Source organism: Leptonotus elevatus, chromosome 4 (assembly GCF_054856555.1).
Source record: "Leptonotus elevatus isolate MCC_2025b chromosome 4, RoL_Lele_1.0, whole genome shotgun sequence".
In the NCBI taxonomy this organism is placed as follows: domain Eukaryota; kingdom Metazoa; phylum Chordata; class Actinopteri; order Syngnathiformes; family Syngnathidae; genus Leptonotus; species Leptonotus elevatus.
This window is the reverse complement of record NC_141242.1, coordinates 12,601,535-12,626,149: the sequence shown is the minus strand read 5'-3', so window position 1 is coordinate 12,626,149 and position 24,615 is coordinate 12,601,535. Positions and strand designations below refer to the sequence as shown.

The following is a 24,615-nucleotide window of genomic DNA, read 5'->3' as shown; positions in this document are numbered from 1 at the left end:
GCCTATTGCCGACCACTGGTGTGTGATTGTGTGTGTGTGTGAATGTGAGGCATTGTAAAGCGCTTTGGGCACCATATGGTGTAGACTGTAGATAAAGCGCTTTGGGCACCATATGGTGTAGACTGTAGATAAAGCGCTATATAAAAAGCAGTCCATTTACCATTTTTTGTCAATTTCCGAGCTTACGTCACTAGTCAAAATGACGGTCAACACGGTGAACGGATCAGCTCTCCCCTCATTGAAAAGCATTGGATTGGATTTTTGTAATGTGATTACTGATTTGTATAAGGATTATTTTGATTTTAAAATGTTATGAAATATCTTTTGACTACTATAACAATCTGCCTGGTTTGTATGCTAGTCAAATGAAAAAGCAATACAATACGTCGTCGGTCGTTTGTTTTCATAGTGATAAAGAAAGCGTTGCATTGCGGAAATATCATAAATGCCCGGATGTTCGGAATTACCCATTAACAGCTAGAGATTTAGCATGCTCATTAGCATTAGCCCCATATAACGGTTTCGACTCAGTGTCACGTGTTCTTGCTAAAATATATTTAAAATACACTACAGTAACTTGACAAATTTGACGGCAATGGAACAATAAAGCTAGTGCAGGTTGAATAGGCGGGTTTTCAGCTTTGGGCCCACGGCTCCACCCCCACCTCAAATTCAACCTCGATGACGCACCTTCACACTTGACAAGAATTGTCCGAGTCTGGTATCAGGTTTGCTGTCGACTCCAAACTATCAACATTTAATTCATACCGTACGCACAGAACGCCATTTAAATCCCAACACGCCCAATAGGTAATTACTCAGACGTGCCTTAACTGGGCGGCGGGCGCTATCGTTTCAATCGAAGTAATTGCCAAATGTAAACCTTTAGCTAACGTTACTTGGAAGCTAACTTGGGGTGTTTAGCACGGTTAACTATAATATTACCTTCTCCCCACAGTAGGTTTGCGTCAACTTGAGCCAGTTTAGCCAATATGCTTTCAGCCGCGATGTGTATGCTGTCCAAAATGGTCTCCCCGTTGTGGAGGACAGCACAAGTGGAGGCTGACGGCGACGCACCGGGTAACTTGACTTAACGTCCCTAAGTATGCTTTGACACTAGCGTCCTATGCTGCATCCAACCATTATCCAATACACACACACACATACTGTGCAGACTCTGAAACGATTCGCCACCTCACTGACGGCGTGGTGACCCAGCTGGGCCTGGACCACGGCCTCGTCGACGATGCCATCTACTTCACGACTGGCGTGGTGCTGGGTGGGGTGCCGCTTATAGTGGGCGACGTGGTGAGCTGTACTGCCGTGAAAGATGGCAGCCAAGGCGGATGGAAAGCCCTCATGGTGACTGGCACTGCTAACATGTACACTGTGTATTTGAGTTGCTGTCTAGTACACGAACAGGTCTTAAAAACACACTCTGTACTTAAGGTGAATTACATATGCTTGTTTACTTGCTCCTTTACTTGTAAAAATAACAAAAAAGTTCAGACTCTAAAATATATTTACATACTAATGTGAAAATTAAGTATCCGAGTACACAGTTCTAACATAGCATTCAAATATTTAGTTAAGGGGTGTCCAAACTTTTTCATTTGAGGGCCACATACAGAAAAAAGGAAGGATGCAAGTGCCACTTTAATATTTTTGCCATAATTTACTGTATTAAACATGCTAAAATCAAGTAAGCAATAAACAGTTATATATTATTTTAAAATTAATATGAAAAACTACTACATAACACCTTTCTGTTAAATGGCAAGTAAGTTAAGGATTTTTCAAGATTTTGGGGTGGCCAACAGCACTATCCCATTATGCTAGATCCATACCTGCACTGAACAGCAGCCGAGTCCTATCTCCACATCCAGAACCATAACAAGAGCAAACTAGTAAGCTGACGATTTTTTTAAACGGTTACTTGAGGATCAATAAGGACTTTGACACAAAGCATACAGTGGAAGAAACAATTTTTGCTTCTGAATGTTTTACATTCATACAAATATTCAGTATAATTATGACAATGCTATCATCACAAAGTAGTTTAAGGGCACACTCCACCTTGTTAACCTTGTCAGCAAGTTGAATTCTCGCGGAATTAGTTCACAAACACTACGAGAATCCATCTTGTACTGCTCCCGCAGATCGGTTTGCAATCAACCTTTTTTAGGTCGGACCAATCAGGTGTTGTTTAGGGCGGGGCATGAAGCTGTGATGACACCGGGGAAAACAAACAAACCTAACATGGATGAATGGACGCTTGCAATTAATTCTGTTCTCGCAGAATTGCTCACTGTTTCCTTGTTGAATGTTGAACAGCAAGAGGCGCTTCGTGCATTTTTATCTGGTAAAGATATACATGCTTTTTTTTCCGAAGACAACATTTTCATCTGTTGCCGTAATTGGTCAAAACAAACATGTACACGATACCACATCGTCCAATCAGCTCAAAGTATTGTACAGATTGTCCTGCCTTTCCCGAACAAATCACCGTGGAGCAGTCCCAGATTGATATTGTGAAGAACTCCCTTGAGTGAATAACAATTATCAATCTGGCAATTACCAAGTTAGTTAGTTAGATATTGGGGTTAAGTTGCTGCTGTTGGAACAGAATGGCGTCATCCCGAGGAACCTGGATTTATCTTTTTAAATTGTCTGAGTCTATAGATTATGAAGAGTTCTGATGCGTGGGAGGCTGGAGGAAACACATCTTTGGAGGACGAATGTGCTCGACTGCAACCTCTCATTGGCACCGTCACGTCATTTGATGGCGAGAGTGGCTACATCAACCAGACAACTTACTTCCCACTCTCCAGTCTATGCGAAGGTACTTGAATAGGGTCACAAGCTGAATATATATTGTGTTGCATAAAACTTTGCTTTGTGACATTTGTATTAGTCTTTCTTTAAAGGTTGTTTTAAGTCTTGCTTAAATTAAAGACATGCGTATCTTCAGGTTACAAGCCCATGACAGGTGATTGGGTCGAAGCAGCATATTTTATTAGTCCCAACCAGTGGACCACCCAGGCTCAATCTGTTGGCCCTTTGCGCTATTCCCGTCTTAATCAGGTAGCTGCATCCTTGATAGTATTACATTCATTGTTCCATGCCAGCATTTGTTTCATTGTTCCTTCCGCTGTGTGCAGGTGTGTGTGACCAGCATGTATGCTAACAAGGGTGTGGTTGATGACTGCGTGTTCTTCTGCCTGGACTCTCTGCTGCTTCCTGCCCACTACAAGCCCTCGCCGGGCCATGTGGTCAACTTGGTGATGATGGAGAGCAACCAGTCCATCTACCGCTGGAGGGCGCTGTGCATGGCGCCGTGCACTCAGGGGTATGAACCGCCAGATTCTGCTAATGTCTGTCAATAAGTCAAATTGCCTCACCCAAGCACAGCCTGATGACTAATCGGTTAAAATAGAGCAGTAATTCTCAGTGTGGGCTCCTAGCTGTGCACGAGTTTACACAATTTTTTTCCTAGCATTTATTTAGGTACAATTTTTATTTCTATGTGCAGTGCATTTTAAGTGGATAATTTTTTTATGTGCAGTTTTCTGATGTGCAGTGTTGAAACTGTTCATAATCTTAGGGTGTTACAATGATTAAATGTTCTGTTCAGGAATAAAACATCCACCTAATTTTTGTTTGACATTTAGACACTAGAATATTTTCTATTATTTTCGGCATCCTGGAATAATTTGTGCTAAGGTTTTTAGACTTTGGTGTTTACTCGCGCCTGTTGTGTCTTGGCTGAGGTGTACTCTTCGATAATTGCAATTCTGATTTTTTTTTTTTGTACTTTTGATTTGATTGATTTAATGCATATGATGATTTTGTTGCAGTTTGAATCCAACCCTGACACACGTGCCTACAGTTACACTGGAGAGCTTATTGGAAAACAAAGGCGGACTGGATGTCACTTGTTATGGCCAGTTTGGAGACTTGATGGTGGGGGAAAACAGGAAACTGGTGCTATGGATACTGTAAGTAAGCAAATGAGGAAACTGACATTGTCAGAAAAGAGAGAAAATGTCCAGTTTGATTTCACACTTAAAAAAAAAAAAAGATGTGCCCATTGCAAAATAGAGCAGACATTCCACAACAGCATGTCTGATTCCCAACACAAGGTGTCAATGTTGGGTAATTAAATACAGTCCACTTTTCAAAGCTATACGCTCAAAAGAATAAAGGATATAAAGATACAGTGTGGAATGGGAAGATGGCGACCCCAAACGGGCAACAGAAGTACCTGCAGCTCACATCCACAGTTTGTTGTTAAATATTGCAAAATTGAGCTGCAACCCAACTGTAAATGTGTTCATCATCTGAAGCAAAATAATGGCTGACAGCAAACTGATGAGTAAAGTGCAGGTTACGCTCATGCACACTTCTGTTTATGTACTTTAGGAACAAGGGCTCAGAAACACACCGGCTCAAGTGCTGCGACTTTGCTGGCTGGGACTCGGAAGAACAATTCTTTCTGAATACGCGCAAGATCGGACAGAAAGAACAACCTGTGTCCAACTCTGTTCCTGTGGAAGAACAAGGAAGTCAAGCTGAAGAGGCAGATGGCGAGAAGACAAACACCTCTCTCGGTGTTAGGAGAGAAGAAAGAGAGGCAGACCTTCCTCCAGGAGAGCGACTACCTGTTGTCGTCGGGTGCCAAGCAAAGTAAGTTATGCTTATGGTGTTGCGTTGGAACTTGGAAAGATTAAAGTAGATGAGTGACTTTGGCTTCACTTCAGTCCTGAGTCCGGACATGCTGCCGAGTCCATAAAAACGGTTCCACTAGTATTTCTCACATGTGGGGATCTGCTTAGGAGCCTGGGAAGCTCCGCTGAGCTGCTGTTGCTGCACTTCTCCTCGTTCGTCATCGGGAGGCGCCTGGAAGTGACGGTGTGCAGCAAGGATGAGAGTCTGCTCTTGCCCCGCACGCCCTACAGTCCCGCCGAAGCCAAGCCGGTCCCCGTGGCGCCTTCTCATGTGATCACCCTCACTGCTCCTAAGGATGCATCCAGGTATCAAGTCTGACAATGTCTGTGATGTAATGTATGAGATCATTTTATGATTTATTATTTATTTTTTTTGGATTATGTTTTTCTAATATAAAATATCTGCCGTAGACCCTCAGGTTAGGGAGGGTTTTTTTTTTGTTGGGGGGGTGCATACCATGTATACAGCTAAAATAAGTTGGCAACATTTTAAATATAAAATAAATAATTATTATTGACTTTTTAAATGCTTGCATCCAGATCGTTGGGTCTCTGGTGTGATATTTTTAGTCTTACTGTACAATCACTATAAGGATTTTTATACTTGCAGAATATAAAAAAACTCTTACATTTATGGAAGGATACCAAAGACGGTACTTTTTGTAGTATGGACCGATTTGGGTCGGTAATTCAGAGTAACCGATTCACGGAAAATCAAACGGTGTCATGTTTTGGTTCTGAAGCACGTCATGAAGAGTTGACGATTTTTCATGGCGCACTTGAACACAACATTGCGTCACCCACTTGCGCTGGTTTTCGCCCGCTAAAAATAAATTTCCTGGTTTGTAATCCTAGCGAGATTTTTTGGACGCCAAGCCAAACAAAATAGTCTATGAAGTATGACCGCACCGGGTGGAGGATGGAAATGTCCCCGGTTCACCGCACTCAGTGCACGGCTCGAGGGAGGTGCTGGTGCCGTCTTCACTCGCTGTACGGGGAGTGTTGTGCCGTCACCCGCCTTTTACAGGTGCAGTACACCGACACTGAAACAAAGAAGTCTGTCTTCCCCTACCGAATCGAATCATGCTGGAAGGTACATTTACCTTTTCTGTAATTTGGAATAATAAAGCTTGTGTCCAAAATGTAGCGAGCATTACAGACCACGCCGGGTACATTCAAATAATTAATTTGAACCCAATTATCCTCTTTGTTCACATCTTGCCCTCTTCCAACAGTCTTTCTTTTTTTTTTTGTGCTGTACTTCCAAATTCAAAACGTTCTTGAAATTTTCACATCATTTATCTTTTAATTTACTTCATTAGCATTCAGCTATTAGCTTTCAGCATTCCCACGTCTTGTTCAGTAATTGTAAAATGTATTATGTATTATTATTATTTTAACTATTCCTCTGTGGCTCGTTTGTTTTAAATTTGACATTTTATTTGTCAAGTTTTATACATTAAAAGGTAATTGTGTAATAGATTTTTTAAAATATATTACTGTTAAATAAACAATGATGAACATTTATTACTACCCAAATAAATAATATAAAAACAAGGAAGAAGAAAAAAAGAGTACAAAAGTACTGAAAACTGGTACCTTTTGAGTTACCTGTACAGAGAATTGGAACAGTACCGTTTAAAATGTGAAAGGTACCCATCCCTACTTAAAATTGACATCATATTGAAATGGTCTCTTAAAATGGCAAAATCTTCATTAAACCCGCAATGAAGAGGAACAATGCTAAAATGTTTATTACATTATAAATTACTTGTAGAGTTGCAAAATATTTATGCCAGTAATGTATCCCTTGCAAAAAAATAATTTGTACTTTTTATTATTATTTTGTTACTCTAATAACTAAAACTAATTGCAAAAGCCAATTAAAGATTTGAACATTGAGGTTATACTGTAATTTATGAACCCACAGAATGACTGAAGGCCCCAACATAAACTTTCCCTCTTACAGGCTTCCTAACCGTCGTCTGCCATCCTTCCTGCCTTCGTACGCGGTGCCGCAGTCTTTGAGAGCGTGCGCAGCTGGGCAGAAAGACGTCTTGGTCGTCAAGTCCTGCTTAGGAGAGGTTAGAATTCCAGTTACATTGTCATTAACATGAACCCGTTTTTTACTCCATCTTCCGTGTGTTTTCATGAGGTGCCGTCAGCCTCCAATGCGCAGGCTCGTTTCTCTGCTCTTCTGTGGTTGGAGGAGCTTCATGCTGAGAAAGAGCTTGGAGAGTTCACCATCCAAGGAGCACTGCTCAGGAAAGGAGCTGTCTACCTTCACCTGGAGGTCCTCGGTTTGGCAGAGGGGAAGCCCAAACTCACTATAGGCCAGTCATCACTGTAGAAATACTGCAAAAGATCATGTGGTTAGCGTTTAAAGCCGCTTCTAGAACCATTTCACTGCTTTACAGGTGACAGAATTGTATTGAAGAGTCCACAGAGTGATGGCATTGTGATGGAGTATGTGAGCTGTGTTGTTGAGGTAAAATATCTACATTGGTCAATGTTTTTTACTGTGCATTGTGAGCCACAATTTGACTTAGAAACACGCTTCAAATACAGCCACATCTGCTCATGCACTTTCACATGTTTCTTAAACGGGACAAATAAGAAATAACGCTTGCAAGCAGCATGGAGCAGATGCTCACACTATTACCATTACACCTTATGTGTGTGCGTTGCGGATCTGCTCTGTTCCATCTTGACTGCGTGCTCCAGACAAAACCATGGACAAAACTCACCGGCTGCGCACAACTGCGGTCCGGCAGCTCCGTTGCCAACAACTTCCCGCTGTGTCTCTTGTGATCGCGCGCGATAATATGGCATTAAAAACGACGACAAACACACTTTTTAAAATTAAACAACTTGCATTGTAAACGTTTTTACTGAAGTTAGTAATAACTCACCGTCCACTCCCATAGCTTCTGCTATGACGTTCCATGCAGCATCCTTTTTTAGGTTGTACCGTGTCATAATTTTGTGGCTTTTCACCTCCATTATAAATCTCTTCTCATCCATGTTCGCTGGTGTTTAAACTGTGAATAAGCACCTGGCCTGTTGACTCCAGGCATGGGTCCGCCTATTATGACGTTTTGCTGACATGATTGCAAAATAGAATTTGCCGAGTGTTTTATTCTGAAAAGTCTTCGGGCTCCGGAAGGAGGGAGCTGGTCCCCTGTCTACGCATCTGCAGCCGGTGTAATTTGAACAAGCTGATAGAATGGAAATGTATCAGAAGCAACCAGTTGCCAAATTCAACAGGTTGGCAATCCAAAACCATATGTAAAAAAGTATGTTTTATTTGATAGACATAATGTACATAGAGGCAGAGGGTTTTCAAAAACTGTCAAATAAGTTCTATGCACCTAATTATGTTATTCACTAGGCCACACCCTTAACTGATTAGCTCCCCAAACTTATAAATACGTCCTATTTTAAATGTTTTAAGTGTCCCAAAGACGTTTTTTTTAAATGTTTTTTTTATGCTAAAGCATACAGAAGGCTTTGACGCAGACTGCACAAAACAGTTGAAGCAATGGTAGTTATTACAAAAACGGCCAGCAGGTGGCAGCAGAGCAAAAGCGATCAACCTGGGCCATGTTAAAAACAAGCTGGCGGACTCAGTAACAGGGGTTAATTTTCACAAAGAACGCTGGAGTGACGACCGGGGCCTTCCCCCGCTGGGCCTGGGGTTCGGGGGTGTCGGCCGCCCTCCGGTGCCCCCATCTCCCCCTTCTGCCCCCGGTGTTCCGTCCTTCCACACGGCGGGGGGTGGGGTGGGCGCGGCTGCCCTCTCCGCTCCGCTGTCCGGCCCCTCTTCGGCGCCGGTGCCTGGGTGCGGGTGGTCCCCGGGGGCTGGGGGTCGGGGGTTGGGGGGCTGCCGGTTGGTCGGGGTGGGGTCGGGGGGGGGGCGGCTTTGTTGGGGGGGGGGGGGGGCGGTGGTGGGGGTTGCGGGGTGGGGGGGTGCTGGGGGTGGGGGGTGTCTGGGGGATTGGGGGCATGGGGGCGGCTGGGGCTGGGTTGGGGTGGGTGGCGGGGGGTGGATGGGGGGCGGGGGGTGGTGGGGGGGCGGGGGTTGGGGGCCGGTGGGGTGCCTGGTGGGCCTGCAGTGCCCCGTCCTGCTGCGTTGGGCCGGGGGCGCGGGCCGTGTTGGGGCGGGGGGCGCTCCTGCTCCTGGCTTTGCTCTCCGGCCGGTGGCCCTGGTGGGGCCCGGGGGTCGTCCTTTGGCGCTGCCGCGGCCTGGGGGGCCCTGAGGTGTTGCGCTTGCTCTGTTCCGGCGGGGGTCGACGGCTCCCCTCTTTGGTGGAGATTTTCATGCATGCCAGATCCACCACACCAGCATCTACCGAAACTCAGACACAATCTGTTTCCTCCTCAGGTTATTGAATCGGTGGAGGCTGGTGTCTCGGATCTCACGCGGCTTCGTCTGTCCTTCCTTCCTTTTCTCGGTCTCTCCGTTGGTCTCTTGAGGCCTCCCTGACTTTATGTTTTTTGGATTTGTTGGGGTCTGGATGTTTCTTGGGCTGGGGAGGAGTTCTGGTGGGGGGTGTCTGGTCGGTGCTGGATTTCACCTTCCTTGGTTTTCTTCGGTCCCCTCGGGTCTCCTGGTGTTCGATTTAGGTGAACGGTATAAGATTTTTTTTTCTAATAGGTTTTCTGGTGAGCTAACAAACACACGCACGCACGCACGCACACACACATACTCACCCACACACACAAAAAAAAAAAAAAAAAAGTATGTATGTATGTATGTATATATGTATATATGTATGTATATATGTGTATATATATATATATATATATTTAAAAAAAAAAATAAAAAAAAAAAAAAGAGCAATGATGATGACATTTCCGAATGAACAATACTGAGCTCTTATATAAAAAAAAAAAAAAAAAAAAAAAATAATAAAAAAAAAAAAAAAAAAAAAAAACAAGCTGATTTACTCACAGTTCTAAGCAGATTTGTGAATAAGGATGAAACTAATTGCTGCAAAACGGAAACACATAGAAATATCCTCTTTTTTTCTGATGAAAGAAGAGACTCTAATCTTTCTTTTGGTAGGTTCCATGTTTTATAGTAATAGAACAGAATATTTTGTGGGCCTTGCAATATCAGTCAAAATCCAGCCATGAGCGAAGGGTATTGCTTCAGTGAAAATGGCTAGGAGTTAATGAGTTAAACACAACACATGAATACTACGGTGTGAGAGACTTTCTGCTTAATGGTTTTTACACAATGCAGTGCTATTTTTCTTTTATCAGAAATATAATTTTGTTTGTGGGCTTCAATAGACGAGTGTCATTTCAATGGGGAAAATTGATATCCAAGCTCATTTACATGCTATGTTCTTTAACAAAGTCTATGTATAATGGTAGATCAACGACGAGGACGTGAGTCTGAAAGTCAACTCGGAGTTCCATAGTGGCTACCATGGCGAGCCTCTTGATGTGGAGTTCTCTTACAACAGGTGAGAAAGTGTAGCGTCTTATATTTTCTGGCCTTACCGTTCTCCCATTAACCAGATCGACCATGAGGCGCTGTCATCATGCAGTTGAACAGATCAAATCCTTCGGGGAGAGTAAGTACATTCTCGTTATTACGCAATGTCATTCTTTGCAGGTGTTAACGCTTTCAAATGATCACTTCTACAAAAGTCCTAAGAAATCACAATGTTCCATCATAGTTCTTTTCCTTCTCTCTCTCTAACAAGCCATGTGGTCCTTTGGGGCGACTTGGTTCCTGTTGGCACCATGTTGGTGACATGTTTTAAATGAATTCCATTGTTATGTAATTTGTATGATGAAGAACCTTGTCTCTCCCCCACCATTGTGTAGTTTTGTTCCCCACCAGAGTTTGTGCTCAGACACCCCTGTGGACAGTGAAGTGGTTAGATGAAGACGACCAAAACAAAACACTGGATGGAAATGAGGTAAAATAAATAAAGAAAAAATATATTCGTAAGTCAGAATGCATTATTCACCAACACTAACACAGTTGTCAAGGCGTACAGTAAATATCTGTATGGGAAAAAATCAATGTTATTAATACGGAGCAATGAAATGAAAACCAGTAACATAGTGGTAATTGAGCACATCATGTTGTGCTGCGTGACAGCGTACTTACGCGTTTCATGAACTAGTTTATTGTGCGGCATTTTTCACCTTGAAACCACGCATGCCAGATCGTCAAAAACTGAGAACCCCGTTTGTGTAAGTGGGATTATTTTTATCAGCAGGTGTCAGTAAAGGAAAATGGACAGTTGCCAAACACTTCATTGGATGTGAAGTCGAAAGCCACAGCAACTAAAGGTACATGCACATGACACTTACACAGGCACTGTTTGCACATCCCCCAAAGTGTGTTTATTAATTTATAGATGGCAGCATGACACTCGGGCCCACCCCCAGTCCGGGCCGTTTTTTCAATCTTGACCTCAACCCTGCTCAGAGGGAGGCAGTGAAGAGAATCCTGGCCGGAGAGTGTCGCCCTACCCCTTATGTGCTATTTGGACCTCCTGGCACCGGGAAGACCATCACCCTTATAGAGGTCATACTACAGGTGGGAACAAACATAAATGGAATTCCATATTTTCCAAGAAATTCAGTCACAGCTCTTTGCTTCTGATGGCCGTTCAAACTTTAAAACTTTTAAAATAAACCTTCAAACAAATATAATCTACAAATGGTGAATGCTGTTTCTTGAACAGAAAACATAAAAAAAAAAATACAAACAAGAAAGAAAAACTTTTTTTCTGCCATTGTTGCAAGGTGCCCAATAGCACATGTTTTCCCTGAAATTAAAACCTCCAAAATGACTCAAATTCTTCTACCTGCAGGTGTACCACTTCCTCCCCAGCAGCCGTGTTCTCGTGTGCACACCCTCCAACAGCGCAGCCGACCTCATTTGTATCCGCCTGCACGACAGCGGGTTCATACACAAAACGAGCATGGCCCGTGTCAATGCTTCTTACAGGCAGGAAAAGGTATGACAGAAGCCCATGTAAATACAAACCCAATTCCCAAAAAGTTGGGACACTACAAATTGTGAATAAAAACTGAATGCAATTATGTGATAGTTCCAAATTTCAATATTTTGTTCAGAATAGAACATAGATGACAGGTCAAAAGTTTAAACTGAGAAAATTTATCATTTTAGGGGGAAAATATGTTGATCGTAAATTTCATGGTGCCAACAAATCTCAAAAAAGTTGGGACAGGTAGCAATAAGAGGCTGAAAAAGTCAATTGCGCTTGTAAAAAAAAAAACTGGAAGACCAGTTACCACTAATGAGGTCCATTGGCAACTTGATTGGAGTATAAAAAGAGCTTTCGGAGTGGCAGTGTCTCTCAGAAGCGAAGATGGGTAGAGAATCACCAATTCCTCCAATGTTGCACAGAAAAATAGTGGACAAATATCAGAAAGGTTTTTACCAGCGAAAAATTGCAAAAAGGTTGAAGTAATCATCATCTACAATGCATAACATCATCCAAAGATTCAGAGAATCTGGAACAATCTCTGTGTGTAAGGGTCAAGGCCGAAAAATCATACTGGATGCCCATGATCTTCGGGCCCTTAAACGGCACTGCACCGCAAACAGGAATGCTTACTGTAAGGGAATTCACAGAAAGGGCTCAGCAATACTTCCAGAAAACATTGTGGGTGAACACAATCCACCATGCCAGCTGCCGTTGCCAGATGAAACTCTACAGTACAAAGTAGAAGCCATTTCTAAAGCAGACCAAGAAGCACAGGTGTTTCTCAGGGCCAGGGGTTATTTAAAATGGAGTGTGGCAAAATGGAATATCATACTGACTAAAAAGGACAAGGACAACCCAAGTTGTTATCAGCACTCAGTTTATAAACCTGCATCTGTGATCGTATAGGTTTGCATGAGTGGCATGGGCAGCTTCCACATCTGGAAAGGCATCGTCAAGGCAGAAATGTATATTCAGATTGGAGAAAAACATATGCTCCCTTTCAGGCACCATCACTTTCAGAGAAGATCTTGCATTTCTCAACACGATAATGCCAGACCACATGCAGCACCAATTACAACATCATGGCTGCGTAGAAAAAGTATTGAAATGGCCAGCCTACAGTCCACTTCTTTCACTTGTAGAGAAACATTTGGCGCATCATAAAGGGGAAGGTGCAACAAAGAAAGCCCAAAACGGTTAGAGAGACAAGAATGGGACAGCATTCCTATTTTTTAACTTGAGAAACTTGTCTCCTCAATCCCCAGATGTTTGCAGACTGTTGTAAGAAGAGGGGATGCCTCACAGTGGTGTAAATGGCCTTGTCCCAACTTTTTTGAGATTTGTTAACACCATGGAATTTGAAATCAACAGTTTTCCCTTAAAATGATACATTTTCTCAGTTTAAACTTTTGACCAGTTCTGTTATATTCTGAATAAAATATTACAATTTGTCACTTCCACATAATTGCATTCAGTTTTTATTCACAATTTGTATAGTGTCCCAACTTTTCGGGAATTGGGTTTACACACGTACTGTATTTTTATTCCTACAGTGCATCCCCGATGTGCTGAAGCTGTACTCGAAGGCCGGCGAGGACCTCAATCATGCCTCTTACCACCGCATAGTGGTCAGCACCTGCTCCAGCGCTGGCTTGTTCTACAATCTAGGACTTCAGTAAGTCCAACTAAGCATCTTCTTCAACCCACAGTTTTGTCTGAATAACTTTTGTTTTTTGTCACCCTCAGAGTAGGACATTTTACTCATGTGTTCCTGGACGAGGCAGGCCAGGCAACAGAACCGGAATCCCTGATCCCCATCAGCCTTATCTCAGAAAGAGATGGACAGGTCAGTACCAGTAGCCTGAGGAACATTGAGTGACGTTGTATCTTCTTCTGCGTATGCGGGTCACTTTGGGGATCCATACGTCCACACAGCTGACAGACTGATGTCGCAATTATTAGGTAACGTGAACGCTTACTAAAACAAAAAATCTCAGAATTGAGCAGTAAGCCCTGCAGTGTGAACGTAGCCTAAGCTCATGGGGCATACAACTGTAGAATTTTTTTTTATTATTTGGACACAATTATTAACCAAAACATCTTGCTTGGTCCTGATCTTGTCATCTTATCAAGACTTCGCAAGGGTGGGGAATAACCAGCCCAAAACGGTGCCTATTCCTATCACAGTTAAATTGGGAGTGTTGGATTCATGAAGGGCATCTGTATGCCAAAACATCATATAAAAAAAAAATAGCGACTACAAACAGGAAAAAAGTGGGAAGGAGAAAGCTCTTTTTATGCCCTTTTACTGTTCCTTTTCTGTGCCCCTGTGTAGAAAGAAAGCTGTTAAGGCAACCTTGTATAAGTTTGGCGTGGAAGAACTTGACATCAAACACCTTTTGCAAATCTCTAACACTACAAAATCGTTGTAAACAGTCTATACAGAAGAGTGGAAGTTGTTACTGCTACAAAACAGGAAAAGTACATTTGCGTCCCTCTCCTGGAGGAATTTCACGTTCATTTCCTAGCAATTGACTTTTTTGTGTGTATGGGCTCAGATAGTGTTGGCCGGAGACCCGTGTCAGCTGGGGCCGATTGTGAAGTCCAAGATAGCTTCCGCCTTCGGCCTGGGCTTGTCTCTGCTGGAGAGGCTCATGGCCAATCCACTTTATGCCAAGCATGACTGGGGATACAACCCAAAGCTGGTGGGTGTACTCACCGCTAACTTGCATTTTTAGTGAGGAAAAATACAATATGTCTATACATGCAGTATACTGTTGTCAAAGTATACTTGAATGATGTAAAATCTGCAGGTGACAAAGTTGATCTACAACTACCGATCACACGAGTCCTTGCTCACGTTGCCCTCTAAACTCTTCTACCACGGAGAGCTGTGCGCCAGAGCGCCCAAAGCTGTCGTGGAATCCCTCTGCCAGTGGAAAACACTCCCCAAAAAAGGCTTTCCTCTCCTCTTTCATGGCATCAGGGTGAGGAAGTTAAAAAGTCTTGAATGTGCATCACATCTTTTTGTTTTTCTACCGAGGTAACAAGGATGCTCTCCTCCAGGGCAAAGAAATGAGGGAAGGCAACAACCCGTCGTGGTTCAACCCAGCAGAGGCGGTTCAGGTCATGTTGTACTGCTGCCAGATGACCAAAAAATTCTACAAACCAGTTGACGCCTCCCAGATAGGAATCATTGCCCCCTACAAGAAACAAGTAACACTGCAATATGTCAAGTAACACTGCAATATGTCAAGTAACACTGCAATATGTCAAGTAACACTGCAATATGTCTTTTGACACTACATTCTAAAAACAGTTGGGTCAAAAGTAACCCAATTATGGATCAAAAAGGGACCGATCCACTTTATGGATCAATTTGATTCAACTTTCTGGGTTGTTTAATACAAAATGACCCAAGTAAATAGGGGTGTGAATTGCCTCGTGCCTGGCGGTTCGATTTGCATCACGATTAATAGGTCACGAATCGATTCGAGAATTGCGTGCTGTAATATCGCGATATACAGTGTTCTGTCGTTTCTCGCGGGTTCATCTTTCGCGGGAAATGTTAATGCCTATGGGAGAAAAGTGCATGTAGTGAGGTGTTTTACAGCCTTTAAGCATACATAATAAATAAATAAAAATGTATAGTATGAATGAAAATAACATTAAGAATAAACGAAAAATATATATACTGTGCTGTATAAGTACATTTAAAAAAACATACTTTTAATACGAAAAAGTAAATAAATAAAAAACAATGTACAAGAAAAAAGAACATAATGATGAATGAAAAAAGCATGTATAATAAACTAAAAAATCATACCAAAACGAAAAAATGTATACTGTGCCATACTTAATAGAAAAAAATGAATGAACATGATGAATGAAAAAGCATTTATTTAATAGAAAAAAATGAATGAACATGATGAATGAAAAAGCATTTATAATAAACTAAAAATCATACCAAAAGGAAAAAAATATATATTAAAGGGGGGGGGGGGGGGGGGCAATTAACTGAAAAAAAGGATTAACGTGGATTTTCATTATCGCGGGTAGTTTTTGGAACGTAACACCCTCGATAAACAAGGGAACACTGTATTGCCGAATCCATCTTTTTTTTTAACACCCCTATAAGTAAAGGATCTAACCAATATTTGAGTTGTTTTACACTAAAAGACCCATTTCTTAACTAAAAGTTAGGTCAAATTGACCCAAGTAGAGGATCGGCCCATTTTTGACCCATAGTTGGGTTATTTTTTATCCAACTGTTTTTGGCGGGTAGGTAACACCTAAAAAAGGATGCTGGGCTCTTTAACTGTCACCATTATGATCAACGTTAAAATACCATAGTATGGTCGGCCTAAGTGTTTATCAAGCACAAAACTTTTACCTTTAATATTGCAAGCTACTGTAGCTTTTGGACATTAACACTGATTGATTATGCTGAAATGAATTACTCACAAAAGTTAAATAAAAATTGCACCTAAATGTTTAAAAAAACAAACAAAAAACAGATTCAATGACAAATCTATTGTGTGTGTGATTAACACGCTGAGAATCACTGGTCTATGCCTTGGCTGTCGTTTAGATTTATGGTAGTTCTTTAAAGTGTTTGTATATGTCACCAATCAGTGCATATTTATTATTTCAAGCTCGCAGTGATCTGTTCGTTTATGCTGCACTTGCATTGGCATCTGATTTTATATCCACATTTTATTACTTAGGTTTTTCTCTGAACAATGGTATGATCCATATTTTGACTGTACCACTTGAGGGGAAAACTTTTTTTTCATTTAATTAAAAAAAAAAACCTGTTCTCCAGAATGAGAAGATCCGCGTCCTTCTGGGCAAAGTGGGCCTGTCCGACATCAAAGTAGGCTCCGTGGAGGAGTTCCAAGGACAAGAATTCCTTGTCATCATCCTGTCAACGGTAGGCCAAAACGCGAGAGCCAGTACGTTACATCCTATGTGGTCAACTTTCAGTTTCCGCTCGTGTGTGCAATAGGTGCGGTCTAATGAATCTGCATTAAGCGAAGATTTGCAGAGCGCGCTGGGCTTTCTGACCAACCCCAAGCGCTTCAACGTGGCCATCACACGCGCCAAAGCCTTGTTGCTCATCATTGGAAACCCCCACATTCTCATTAGAGTGAGTGCCCACACGAGAAAAAAAAATCATTAAATTTGCAATTAGATCTATTCCTGATCATTTAAATGTATGTTTTTTTTTTCTTGCCTCCGCAGGATACATGCTTCAGGGCACTTCTTCAGTATTGTTTCACCAATGGGGCCTATCTGGGCTGTGACCCCCCTCCCTCCATTAGAGACTCACAAATGTAAGCGTGTTCCATCCAATTAAATTCTACAATTACTATTATAATAACACGGGGATACATGTCATTATTTATAGTAAACAATTCAACCTTAAACAAACCCACACACACACAGCTTTAGCATACAAGGAGTAGTAAGGCCGCACTGAAATTAAGAATTTGATTTCTAAGAAAATAAAGCTAGAATAATATTTTTTTTTATTTGAGAATTTAAAAGTTAGATTTCCTAAGTTTTTATGTTGAAAATGAGAGACCTTTTTCCTTTTTTTCCCCCCTTTTTTTTTTATTAGAGGCAATACCGATTATTAGTAGTCAAGGAGGCTGATGACCGATATTTGGAGCCAATATTCAAAGAGAATATTGGCGTCAAAATGTAAAACAAAAATTGCGAACTCCAAGTAACAATTATTATTGTTGAAATGTATTTTAGGCATATGTTTATTGAACAACTTTTCACATTTGCAAAATGTTGATTTTTTTTAACTGTTTTAAATCTTAGTCATTTTTGTTTGAAATTTCTAACAAAAAGCTCAGCGTTCCCAGAGTCATTGACATGTCTTAAAATGCTAAATGAAAACTTAAAACGGCTCCCTATGGTTTTCTAAAGTAAATCGTTTTCTAAAATTTCAAAATATCTGACAGGCAAAATTTTCCCTTATCTTGGTTTTAATCCAGTGCATCTTAATTATTTTTTTGGTCTACTGTATGTTGCCTTGTTGGTCAAGTGAGTGTTTTCAACTCTACTACTGTTTTTACTTTTCCGTAACGCAACGGACGCTCAGCGGCTAAAAATAAAGAGATGACGTCTGTGTACGCGCGTTTACTTAGCCGACACACTAGACCGTGCGGAATAATTGACCATTATGCATACATTTGCGTAAATCTGCGTCACGGAGCCGATCCTGCACACGTTAAAAGGACGTCATCTTTTTGTGAGCGCAACTGAGACGTCAGACTATACAGTGTAACCACTAGAAATAATAATCCGTCTCCTTACCCCAGTAAAGTCTGCCGAGTAGAGGTGCGTTTTTGTCGTCTGTGCGTCTCGGCGTGGCAGCGTCTGCCCACGAGGCCCCGGAGACTGGATGTGACAATTGAGTGCGAGTGACAGTCTCCACCAACACTGTCAGTCCTGTTGGAGCCCAGCAGGATGGAAGGGGGGGGGGGGGCAGCAATCTGTTAAGTTAATGAGTCTCTTATATGTTGGGAGGAGACAGCTTTTATGTGAGCTCCCCATTTTAGACACCCCTTCCACCACCGCCGCCTTATTCTTTTCTTCCACAGCTTCCCGCCGTCTTTGATGTGGCTTTGTTGGCCAAAATGGGGGAGAGAAAAATAGAGTTAATATTGACTGGACTGCACATAAAACATGTGAAGGAACTGATGTCAAGACTGGAAAGTGTTGTTGAAGCTGGCCAGTTAGCATGCATGATTATATGTACAATATACATTTGCTTTCCTAATATTCATTCTAATTCACATAAAAGGACGCTTCAGTCACGTAATATAAGATTGTTGTCATAATGGCTTTATTCTCCTAAAATTACCACTTTGTTCTTGTGAAATTAAAACTATATAACTGTAGGCATATTCGATTACACTTGTTTTTCAGACTAATACCTGTACTTTTGAGTAGTCACTGATACCACTAATACTTTTGGTACATACATTTTCCACACAAAAAAAACAACTAAACGTGATTCTAAAGAAAGACCTATATATCCCAAAATATCATAATTTTTGTTTAAATTGCATGAAATCTTTTTCCATTTCTATACATGTATTTATAAAAAAATGACATCTTTCACTGCCTTTGACTAGTATACTTGTCAATTACACTTTTTGCAACGGGGATAGATGAGGGAGAACCTGATTATGCTCCACTTTAAATGTCAAACTTGGAAACAGTAGATGACATAATTGCACCATTTTATAAGAAATAAACAGTTTGAGAGTCCATGTGGCTCCATTTTGTGCAACCTACATTTTTCTACTGTCGATTATAAAATAAAATATAATAATAATAATAATAAATCTGTGACAAGGCAGAAAGGAGAGAGTCTATGCTATGATTTTTCAGATTTGGTTTACATATAATTATTGAACATAATGTCGTGTGGGTATTGAAAATTTTGAAATTTTCTAAAATGGATGGCAGTGAATGTGTTTTAATGGGCATGTGTCAGACATGTATGCCTGCAGTTTGCCTTCGCGATTGCAACACGGCAATCGGCCGCCGTCACGACTACTGATACCTGGCTTGAAATACTCACCCATCCCTAATTCTCATTCAATTGTGACTTTAACATTACAATGTTGTACTACAACTTTGTCTTGTTTAATCATGACTTGTATTATCACACTTTTTATTTCGTGAGAAATTCCAACTTTTGTTCTTGTTAAATTATAATAAATTCTTATAATATTCCAATTTTAGAAAACTTTTCCTCCAATTGTGAAATATTTTCTCTTGAACACTTTTTTTTGTTTTGTTTAAATACCACATTTTTTTTAGTCTTTAACCTTTTTTAATGGATTCTAACTTTAGCTCAAAATATTACTTTATTCTTATAAAATAGGGAAAGAACATTTTTGTGTAATATTACAAAGTGTCTTTCGTTCTGTTTGAGGCCTGCGTGTCTGCAAGTGTAGTAGGCAGCCAAACGGTGCATTACCAAGACAGACAGGGTGTCTACAAGGCAGCCATTAGTCACAACAACACACCCCTGCTGGGCTGCTGGCAGGGGGAGCGTGTTAAACATGTGGAGCCATTGTACTCCCAAATTGGTCTGTGACTCTAAATTGCCTAGTTAGTCCCCTCTGACGGGCCGCGTTCGTCTACCCGAACTGGAACCAGCCACCAAGTCATCGGAATGGGCTGTAAAATGGCGGCTGCAGGCAGCGCTGGTCTACATTTAACGAGAACACCAGCAGGTCTCAAAGTCGAGTGGGGATCGAGTCCTTTGAGTTGAGAGAAAGTGTTGAAAATGGCCCACAGGCATGGAGGCTCGAGATGCACATTTACATCGGGAGGCAGACAACATCAAACCAAAGCTTAGATGCTCTATTGTCATTCAATTGATGGATTACAAGGACTAAATCAACACTGCTCATCCATTACAATAGGATGTCCGCCCACTTCATTTATGAAAACACGGCTTGCCTTAAAACTAGCGTCGGACCATTAAACCTGGCGAGGAGCTCAGACGCCACCAAAAGAAAGCGGCAAGTATCCACATTGGGCAGATCAAAGCCTGAAGGAGACGCTGCTTTGCTAATAAACCTCCAATTAAGGAAGCCATTGTCAATATAAGGGAGCCTCTATGTCTGCCTGAGGCTTACGTTCACTCCCAAAATACATTTCTCAGAGATTACAACATAGCCACACACATAAAGCAGCCGTTAATTTTTACTTAAGATTTTATGGAGTTGCAGTGCAGGCCAGCTGAAATGTCCTTGTAGGTCGGAACAAAAATATAAACACTACTTTTGTTTTTGTTCCAATTTTTCGTGAGCTGGACTCAAAGATATGAAACTTTTTCTACATACAGAAAAGGTTGTTTCCCTCGAATATTGTTCACAAATCTGTGATGGTGAGCATTTCTCCTTGGGATAATCCTACCCACCTCACTGGTGTGGGATATCCAGATGCTGATTAGACAGCAAGATTAAAGCACAGGTGTGCCTTAGGCTGGCCACAATAACTCAAATGTGCAGTTTTTGCAGATGCATATTTTTCATCAGTGGTAGATTTGGACATAGAGAAATACCTTGTTTATCGTGGGTGTTAGGTTCCAGACTAGTGCTGTCACTATCAACTATTTTTAGAATTGATCAATTTATCGAATATTCAATCCATTTATCGACTAATTGGATTCCTTTAAATTTTGCATTAAAGTGTATTTTAAAAAGCATTTTTCCCCGCTGATTACTGTTTATTAACCGATGATTGGTGTTTATTTTGTACTTTGTATTCATATAATGATTTTAAAAAATGGGGGATGGATATTGTACTATGTTACCGGTTCAGTCGTTGTTTTCTAAAGTAAAAACATGTTTGGGAAGGTCTTATTTTGATTAGACGCAGAAGATAGTCTTGTTTCATGAAGGACTACAGAAATCAGTAAACAATTAACTGTTGATGTGCTGAAAACAGAGCAATTGGACAATTTTAAATAAAAAAATTGCTCAATTATTAAAATGCTTGTCTAATTAATTTAATAATCAATTACCTTGGAATAATTTTGACACCTATTCCAGACCATTCCCGCAATCATTGAATTTGTATTTATTTTTTCTCATAAGCAATTGGAATAGGTGACCCATCAAATAGCAAGGGACAACTGTACTAGTTTTTTACATTTTCGTTTTTTCACTTGTCCTGGTTACGTTTTCAGATTGATGTTTTTTATTGGCTGAGGCGAGGTGCATTTCAGACATGTTTTTTTGTTTTTCATTTCTCAGATATGTTAGGAGATATGTTTTTGTGTTGGTTCACAGTTCATTTTAATGATGAGCGTTTTCTATTGGTACATATTTTCAGATGAGGGGTACAGAATACATTTGAACTTTGATGATTTTCATTGGTAAATTTGGAGGTGCCCCCCACATTTATGAGATAAAACGATCAAAAAAGCAAAAGCAATTGTGTTTTCTCCCAAGACATGTCCCCACACTCTCCTCCTTCTGTCGGCTTTTAACTCTTTGGAGCTGGGCTGTGACTGCCCATTGTCTCCCCCGGCTTCACACACGGCCCCCCTCTCCTCCGCCTTTTTTGCGTGCCCCCCTCTCTGTCTGCAGCCATGACAAAAAAGCCGTTGTCTCCAAACACATCGTCTCGGCGTCTTTGATAGGTAGTTGATAAGAGACTGACAGACTGACGGGGCTGGCTCTCGCGCCGGTATATAAAGCCGCCCTCGGCCACACTCCTGTCATCCGCTCTCAGCATGGCCGCGCTCTTCTTCTTCGCCGCGACTCTCCTGACCCCACTGGAGGCCTTCGACCTGGGCCAGTCCACCCGATGCGTGGCCATCCCCAACCAGATGAAGGTGTGCAAAGACGTGGGCTACTCAGAGATGCGCCTCCCCAACTTCTTGGGCCACAGCAACTTGGAGGGTGAAGTGGTGCCGCGCTCTGAGGACTGGAGGCCCCTGCTGCAGACGGGCTGCCATCCCCAAGCCCAGGCCTTCCTCTGCTCCATCATCGCTCCCGTCTGTCTCGACACGTGAGTTCACTTTCCTAGTTTGACTCCTCGTCGGGGGTCCTCGCTCGTGCGAGTTTAACATTCCGGCGCTTCTCTTCCCGCCTTCAGGTTCATCCAGCCCTGTCGGAGTCTGTGCGTGGCCGTGAGGGACAGCTGTGCCCCCGTGCTCGCCTGCCAGGGGCATCCTTGGCCCCAAGCACTTGACTGCGACCGCTTCCCCACCGAGGAAGACAGGTGCCTGTCTCCGCACGCCAAGTTCAGCCATTTTGCAAAAGGTAAACGCCACACACAAAACCAAAATGAAAAAAGGTGCAGTATAGGAAAAATATTTCAGAAAATCATTTCCATTTAAAAAACACACACATCACAGTCAAAAATAATAATGAAATGCTTATTTTCCACACCAGTGACTTATCATTTGATATATTTTATTTATATATATATATATATATATGGTTAGTATTATATAGTTGCGTAGAAGTAAAAATTTTCATTATATCTCAAATTTAATTCAAGTTAAAACTTCAACAAAAAATGATTATGGCCGCAAATGTGATGTGACTGCATGGGCTAAAAACAAACAAACATAAAAATCATAACGTGCACAAGCACACATTTCCAGTTTTCATTCAGTTTGTTATATTTATAAAAAATAAAAAAAATACTTCTGGATTTTATTAGACAGTGAATGAACATTCATATATTTGTTTAACAAAATATAATTGCATAGAAAAGGCAGCCTTACAATAAGTTATTTGTCTGTAAAAAGGGGATGCAAAAAAGTCATTTGTCAACAAAAATATGAAACAAAATCCAAATACTTTGCAGTTGACATGTGAAAATAAGTGACCACTTGGATGTGCACTTGAAATTATGTTAGTGAGGGACAGTTTGGGAAGGTTCAATGATTTGTATTTATTAAATTTTTTTGCAGATTTGCCCAAAGCAGCCTGTCAAAACTGTCCAATGGTGGGAGAAGCTCCGGCTATGAAAACAGTCCTGGATTATTTCTGCCAACATGACTTTGGTAAGCATTGGAATCCATTTTGATTTAGTTTGATCATATCACTGGCTGTGTTGGGAATCACCTCCAACGCGCTATACAGCGCCACTGTATAGGGAAGTTGCCCTTTGGTAGTGCTGTTCAAATGTAGTGAGTACTGAACCTTTCCGTTAATAGCAAAAATCTATGAGTAATTGATGCCCCTTAAAAAGGGGTTTGTAATTTTCCATAAATGCCGCAAAATGGCGGCAAGCACTTACAACGGAAATGTTTGTTACAGAGGTACTGAGTAGATGATTCCAATCCAATAAAAGAACACAGATTTTTTAACTTTTGAGTTTTTTGGCTTCTGTCAGATTAACAAAATGTTTCCCCCAATTTTGACAGCTGTTACCGCTAAAGTGCGCCGCCGCCGCCTCCTGACGGGCGAGCCCGAGTTCGAAGTGGAGGGCCGCGTGGAGTTCATCCGCCAGGGCCCGCTGTTGCCCTACGACACCCACCACCTGCTGCACCAGTGGCTGCTCATCAACCTGCGCTGCGCCAACGCGCTGGTGCGGCCCGGACGCTCGCAGCTCTACGTGCTGACCGGCTCTGTGCGGCCCGACGGTACCCTCGCCATCGCCCGCCTCTTCCCCTGGCACAAGAAAGACGCCAACATCGCCGGGGCCACGCGCAAGTGGAAGCATCACAGATGTTGAGCGCTAATCTTGACATGGAGCATTTCTTGGCATTTTGAGGGGGCGGCTGATTGGGCTCACTCATCTCTGCTCCGATAGCACACTGTATTAGAATGCACTCCAACCTGTACATGATGTATATTGACTCTAGATTCTATTTTATATTTAAGAAGAATGACAATAAAATAGTAAAAAACTGTTTACATCAATTTGACTCATATTTTTAACAGCCAAAAATGCTTGATATTATTTTACAGCAGTACGGTGTTTAGTACTACTAAATTTAGTACCTGGAACATGCCTCACAGTTCTGAGATCTGGGTTTGAATCTCGGTTCCGGACTTCCTGTTTGCTTGTTGGTGGAGATAACGTATGCACACCCCTGTAGACGAATGCCAGGTCAACCTCCCCAAAATGTTTTGACAATATGTTCTATGCAGCCCCACTGGTCTAAATATGGTATTTTGGTTAATATTGCGTTAGTAGAATATGAGTTAAGCAGCAAAATCCAGCCATTTTTATCCATTTCACGGCCATTTTGCCACTTGCTGTTGACTGAAAATGACATCACAGTTGCTTAGGTAATAACCAATCACAGCACAGCTTCAGAAAACAGGTGAGCTATGATTGCTTGTTGCCTGAGCAACTGTGACGTCATCTTCAGTCGACAGCCACTGGCAAAATGGCCG

At 41.7% G+C, this 24,615-nt stretch overlaps 2 protein-coding genes across 10 annotated transcripts; both read left to right on the top strand.

Moving 5' to 3' along the window:
• The first annotated feature begins 240 nt into the window (after nucleotides 1-240).
• Nucleotides 241-21,973, top strand: mov10l1 (Mov10 like RNA helicase 1). Of its 9 annotated transcripts, none has more exons than XM_086073064.1 (26): nucleotides 241-263; nucleotides 959-1,080; nucleotides 1,175-1,362; nucleotides 2,683-2,842; nucleotides 2,972-3,084; nucleotides 3,162-3,349; nucleotides 3,858-3,998; nucleotides 4,423-4,686; nucleotides 4,836-5,033; nucleotides 6,697-6,811; nucleotides 6,883-7,060; nucleotides 7,145-7,215; nucleotides 10,110-10,201; nucleotides 10,257-10,312; nucleotides 10,569-10,663; nucleotides 10,967-11,042; nucleotides 11,111-11,292; nucleotides 11,570-11,716; nucleotides 13,264-13,385; nucleotides 13,457-13,556; nucleotides 14,269-14,415; nucleotides 14,524-14,697; nucleotides 14,777-14,926; nucleotides 16,536-16,643; nucleotides 16,719-16,859; nucleotides 16,955-21,972. In XM_086073064.1, exons 2-26 carry the CDS (start codon nucleotides 993-995, stop codon nucleotides 17,048-17,050), a joined length of 3,390 nt encoding a protein of 1,129 aa, XP_085929190.1. In that variant the 5' UTR covers nucleotides 241-263; nucleotides 959-992; the 3' UTR covers nucleotides 17,051-21,972. The 9 variants fall into 9 exon arrangements, 8 of the variants coding, with proteins under 8 accessions (XP_085929190.1, XP_085929189.1, XP_085929188.1 ...); XM_086073063.1 differs by lacking the exon at nucleotides 241-263 and adding an exon at nucleotides 464-728; XM_086073062.1 differs by lacking the exon at nucleotides 241-263 and adding an exon at nucleotides 464-810 and having other exon boundaries at nucleotides 962-1,080.
• Nucleotides 17,010-24,053, top strand: szl (sizzled). Its single transcript, XM_086073069.1, has 5 exons — nucleotides 17,010-17,046; nucleotides 21,897-22,267; nucleotides 22,355-22,521; nucleotides 23,181-23,273; nucleotides 23,637-24,053. The coding sequence occupies exons 2-5, from the start codon at nucleotides 21,990-21,992 to the stop codon at nucleotides 23,945-23,947; spliced, it is 849 nt and encodes a 282-aa protein (XP_085929195.1). The 5' UTR covers nucleotides 17,010-17,046; nucleotides 21,897-21,989; the 3' UTR covers nucleotides 23,948-24,053.
• Nucleotides 24,054-24,615: the final 562 nt, after the last annotated feature.

Bases quoted from the DNA above. Each gene is read 5' to 3' on its own strand.
- mov10l1 (XM_086073064.1), top strand. From the start codon at position 993: ATGCTTTCAGCCGCGATGTGTATGCTGTCCAAAATGGTCTCCCCGTTG. The intron at 5,034-6,696 runs GTATCAAGTCTG...TCCCTCTTACAG, and splicing joins GCTCCTAAGGATGCATCCAG to GCTTCCTAACCGTCGTCTGC. The intron at 13,386-13,456 runs GTAAGTCCAACT...TGTCACCCTCAG, and splicing joins TTCTACAATCTAGGACTTCA to AGTAGGACATTTTACTCATG.
- szl (XM_086073069.1), top strand. From the start codon at position 21,990: ATGGCCGCGCTCTTCTTCTTCGCCGCGACTCTCCTGACCCCACTGGAG. The intron at 22,268-22,354 runs GTGAGTTCACTT...TCCCGCCTTCAG, and splicing joins GCTCCCGTCTGTCTCGACAC to GTTCATCCAGCCCTGTCGGA. The intron at 22,522-23,180 runs GTAAACGCCACA...ATTTTTTTGCAG, and splicing joins GTTCAGCCATTTTGCAAAAG to ATTTGCCCAAAGCAGCCTGT.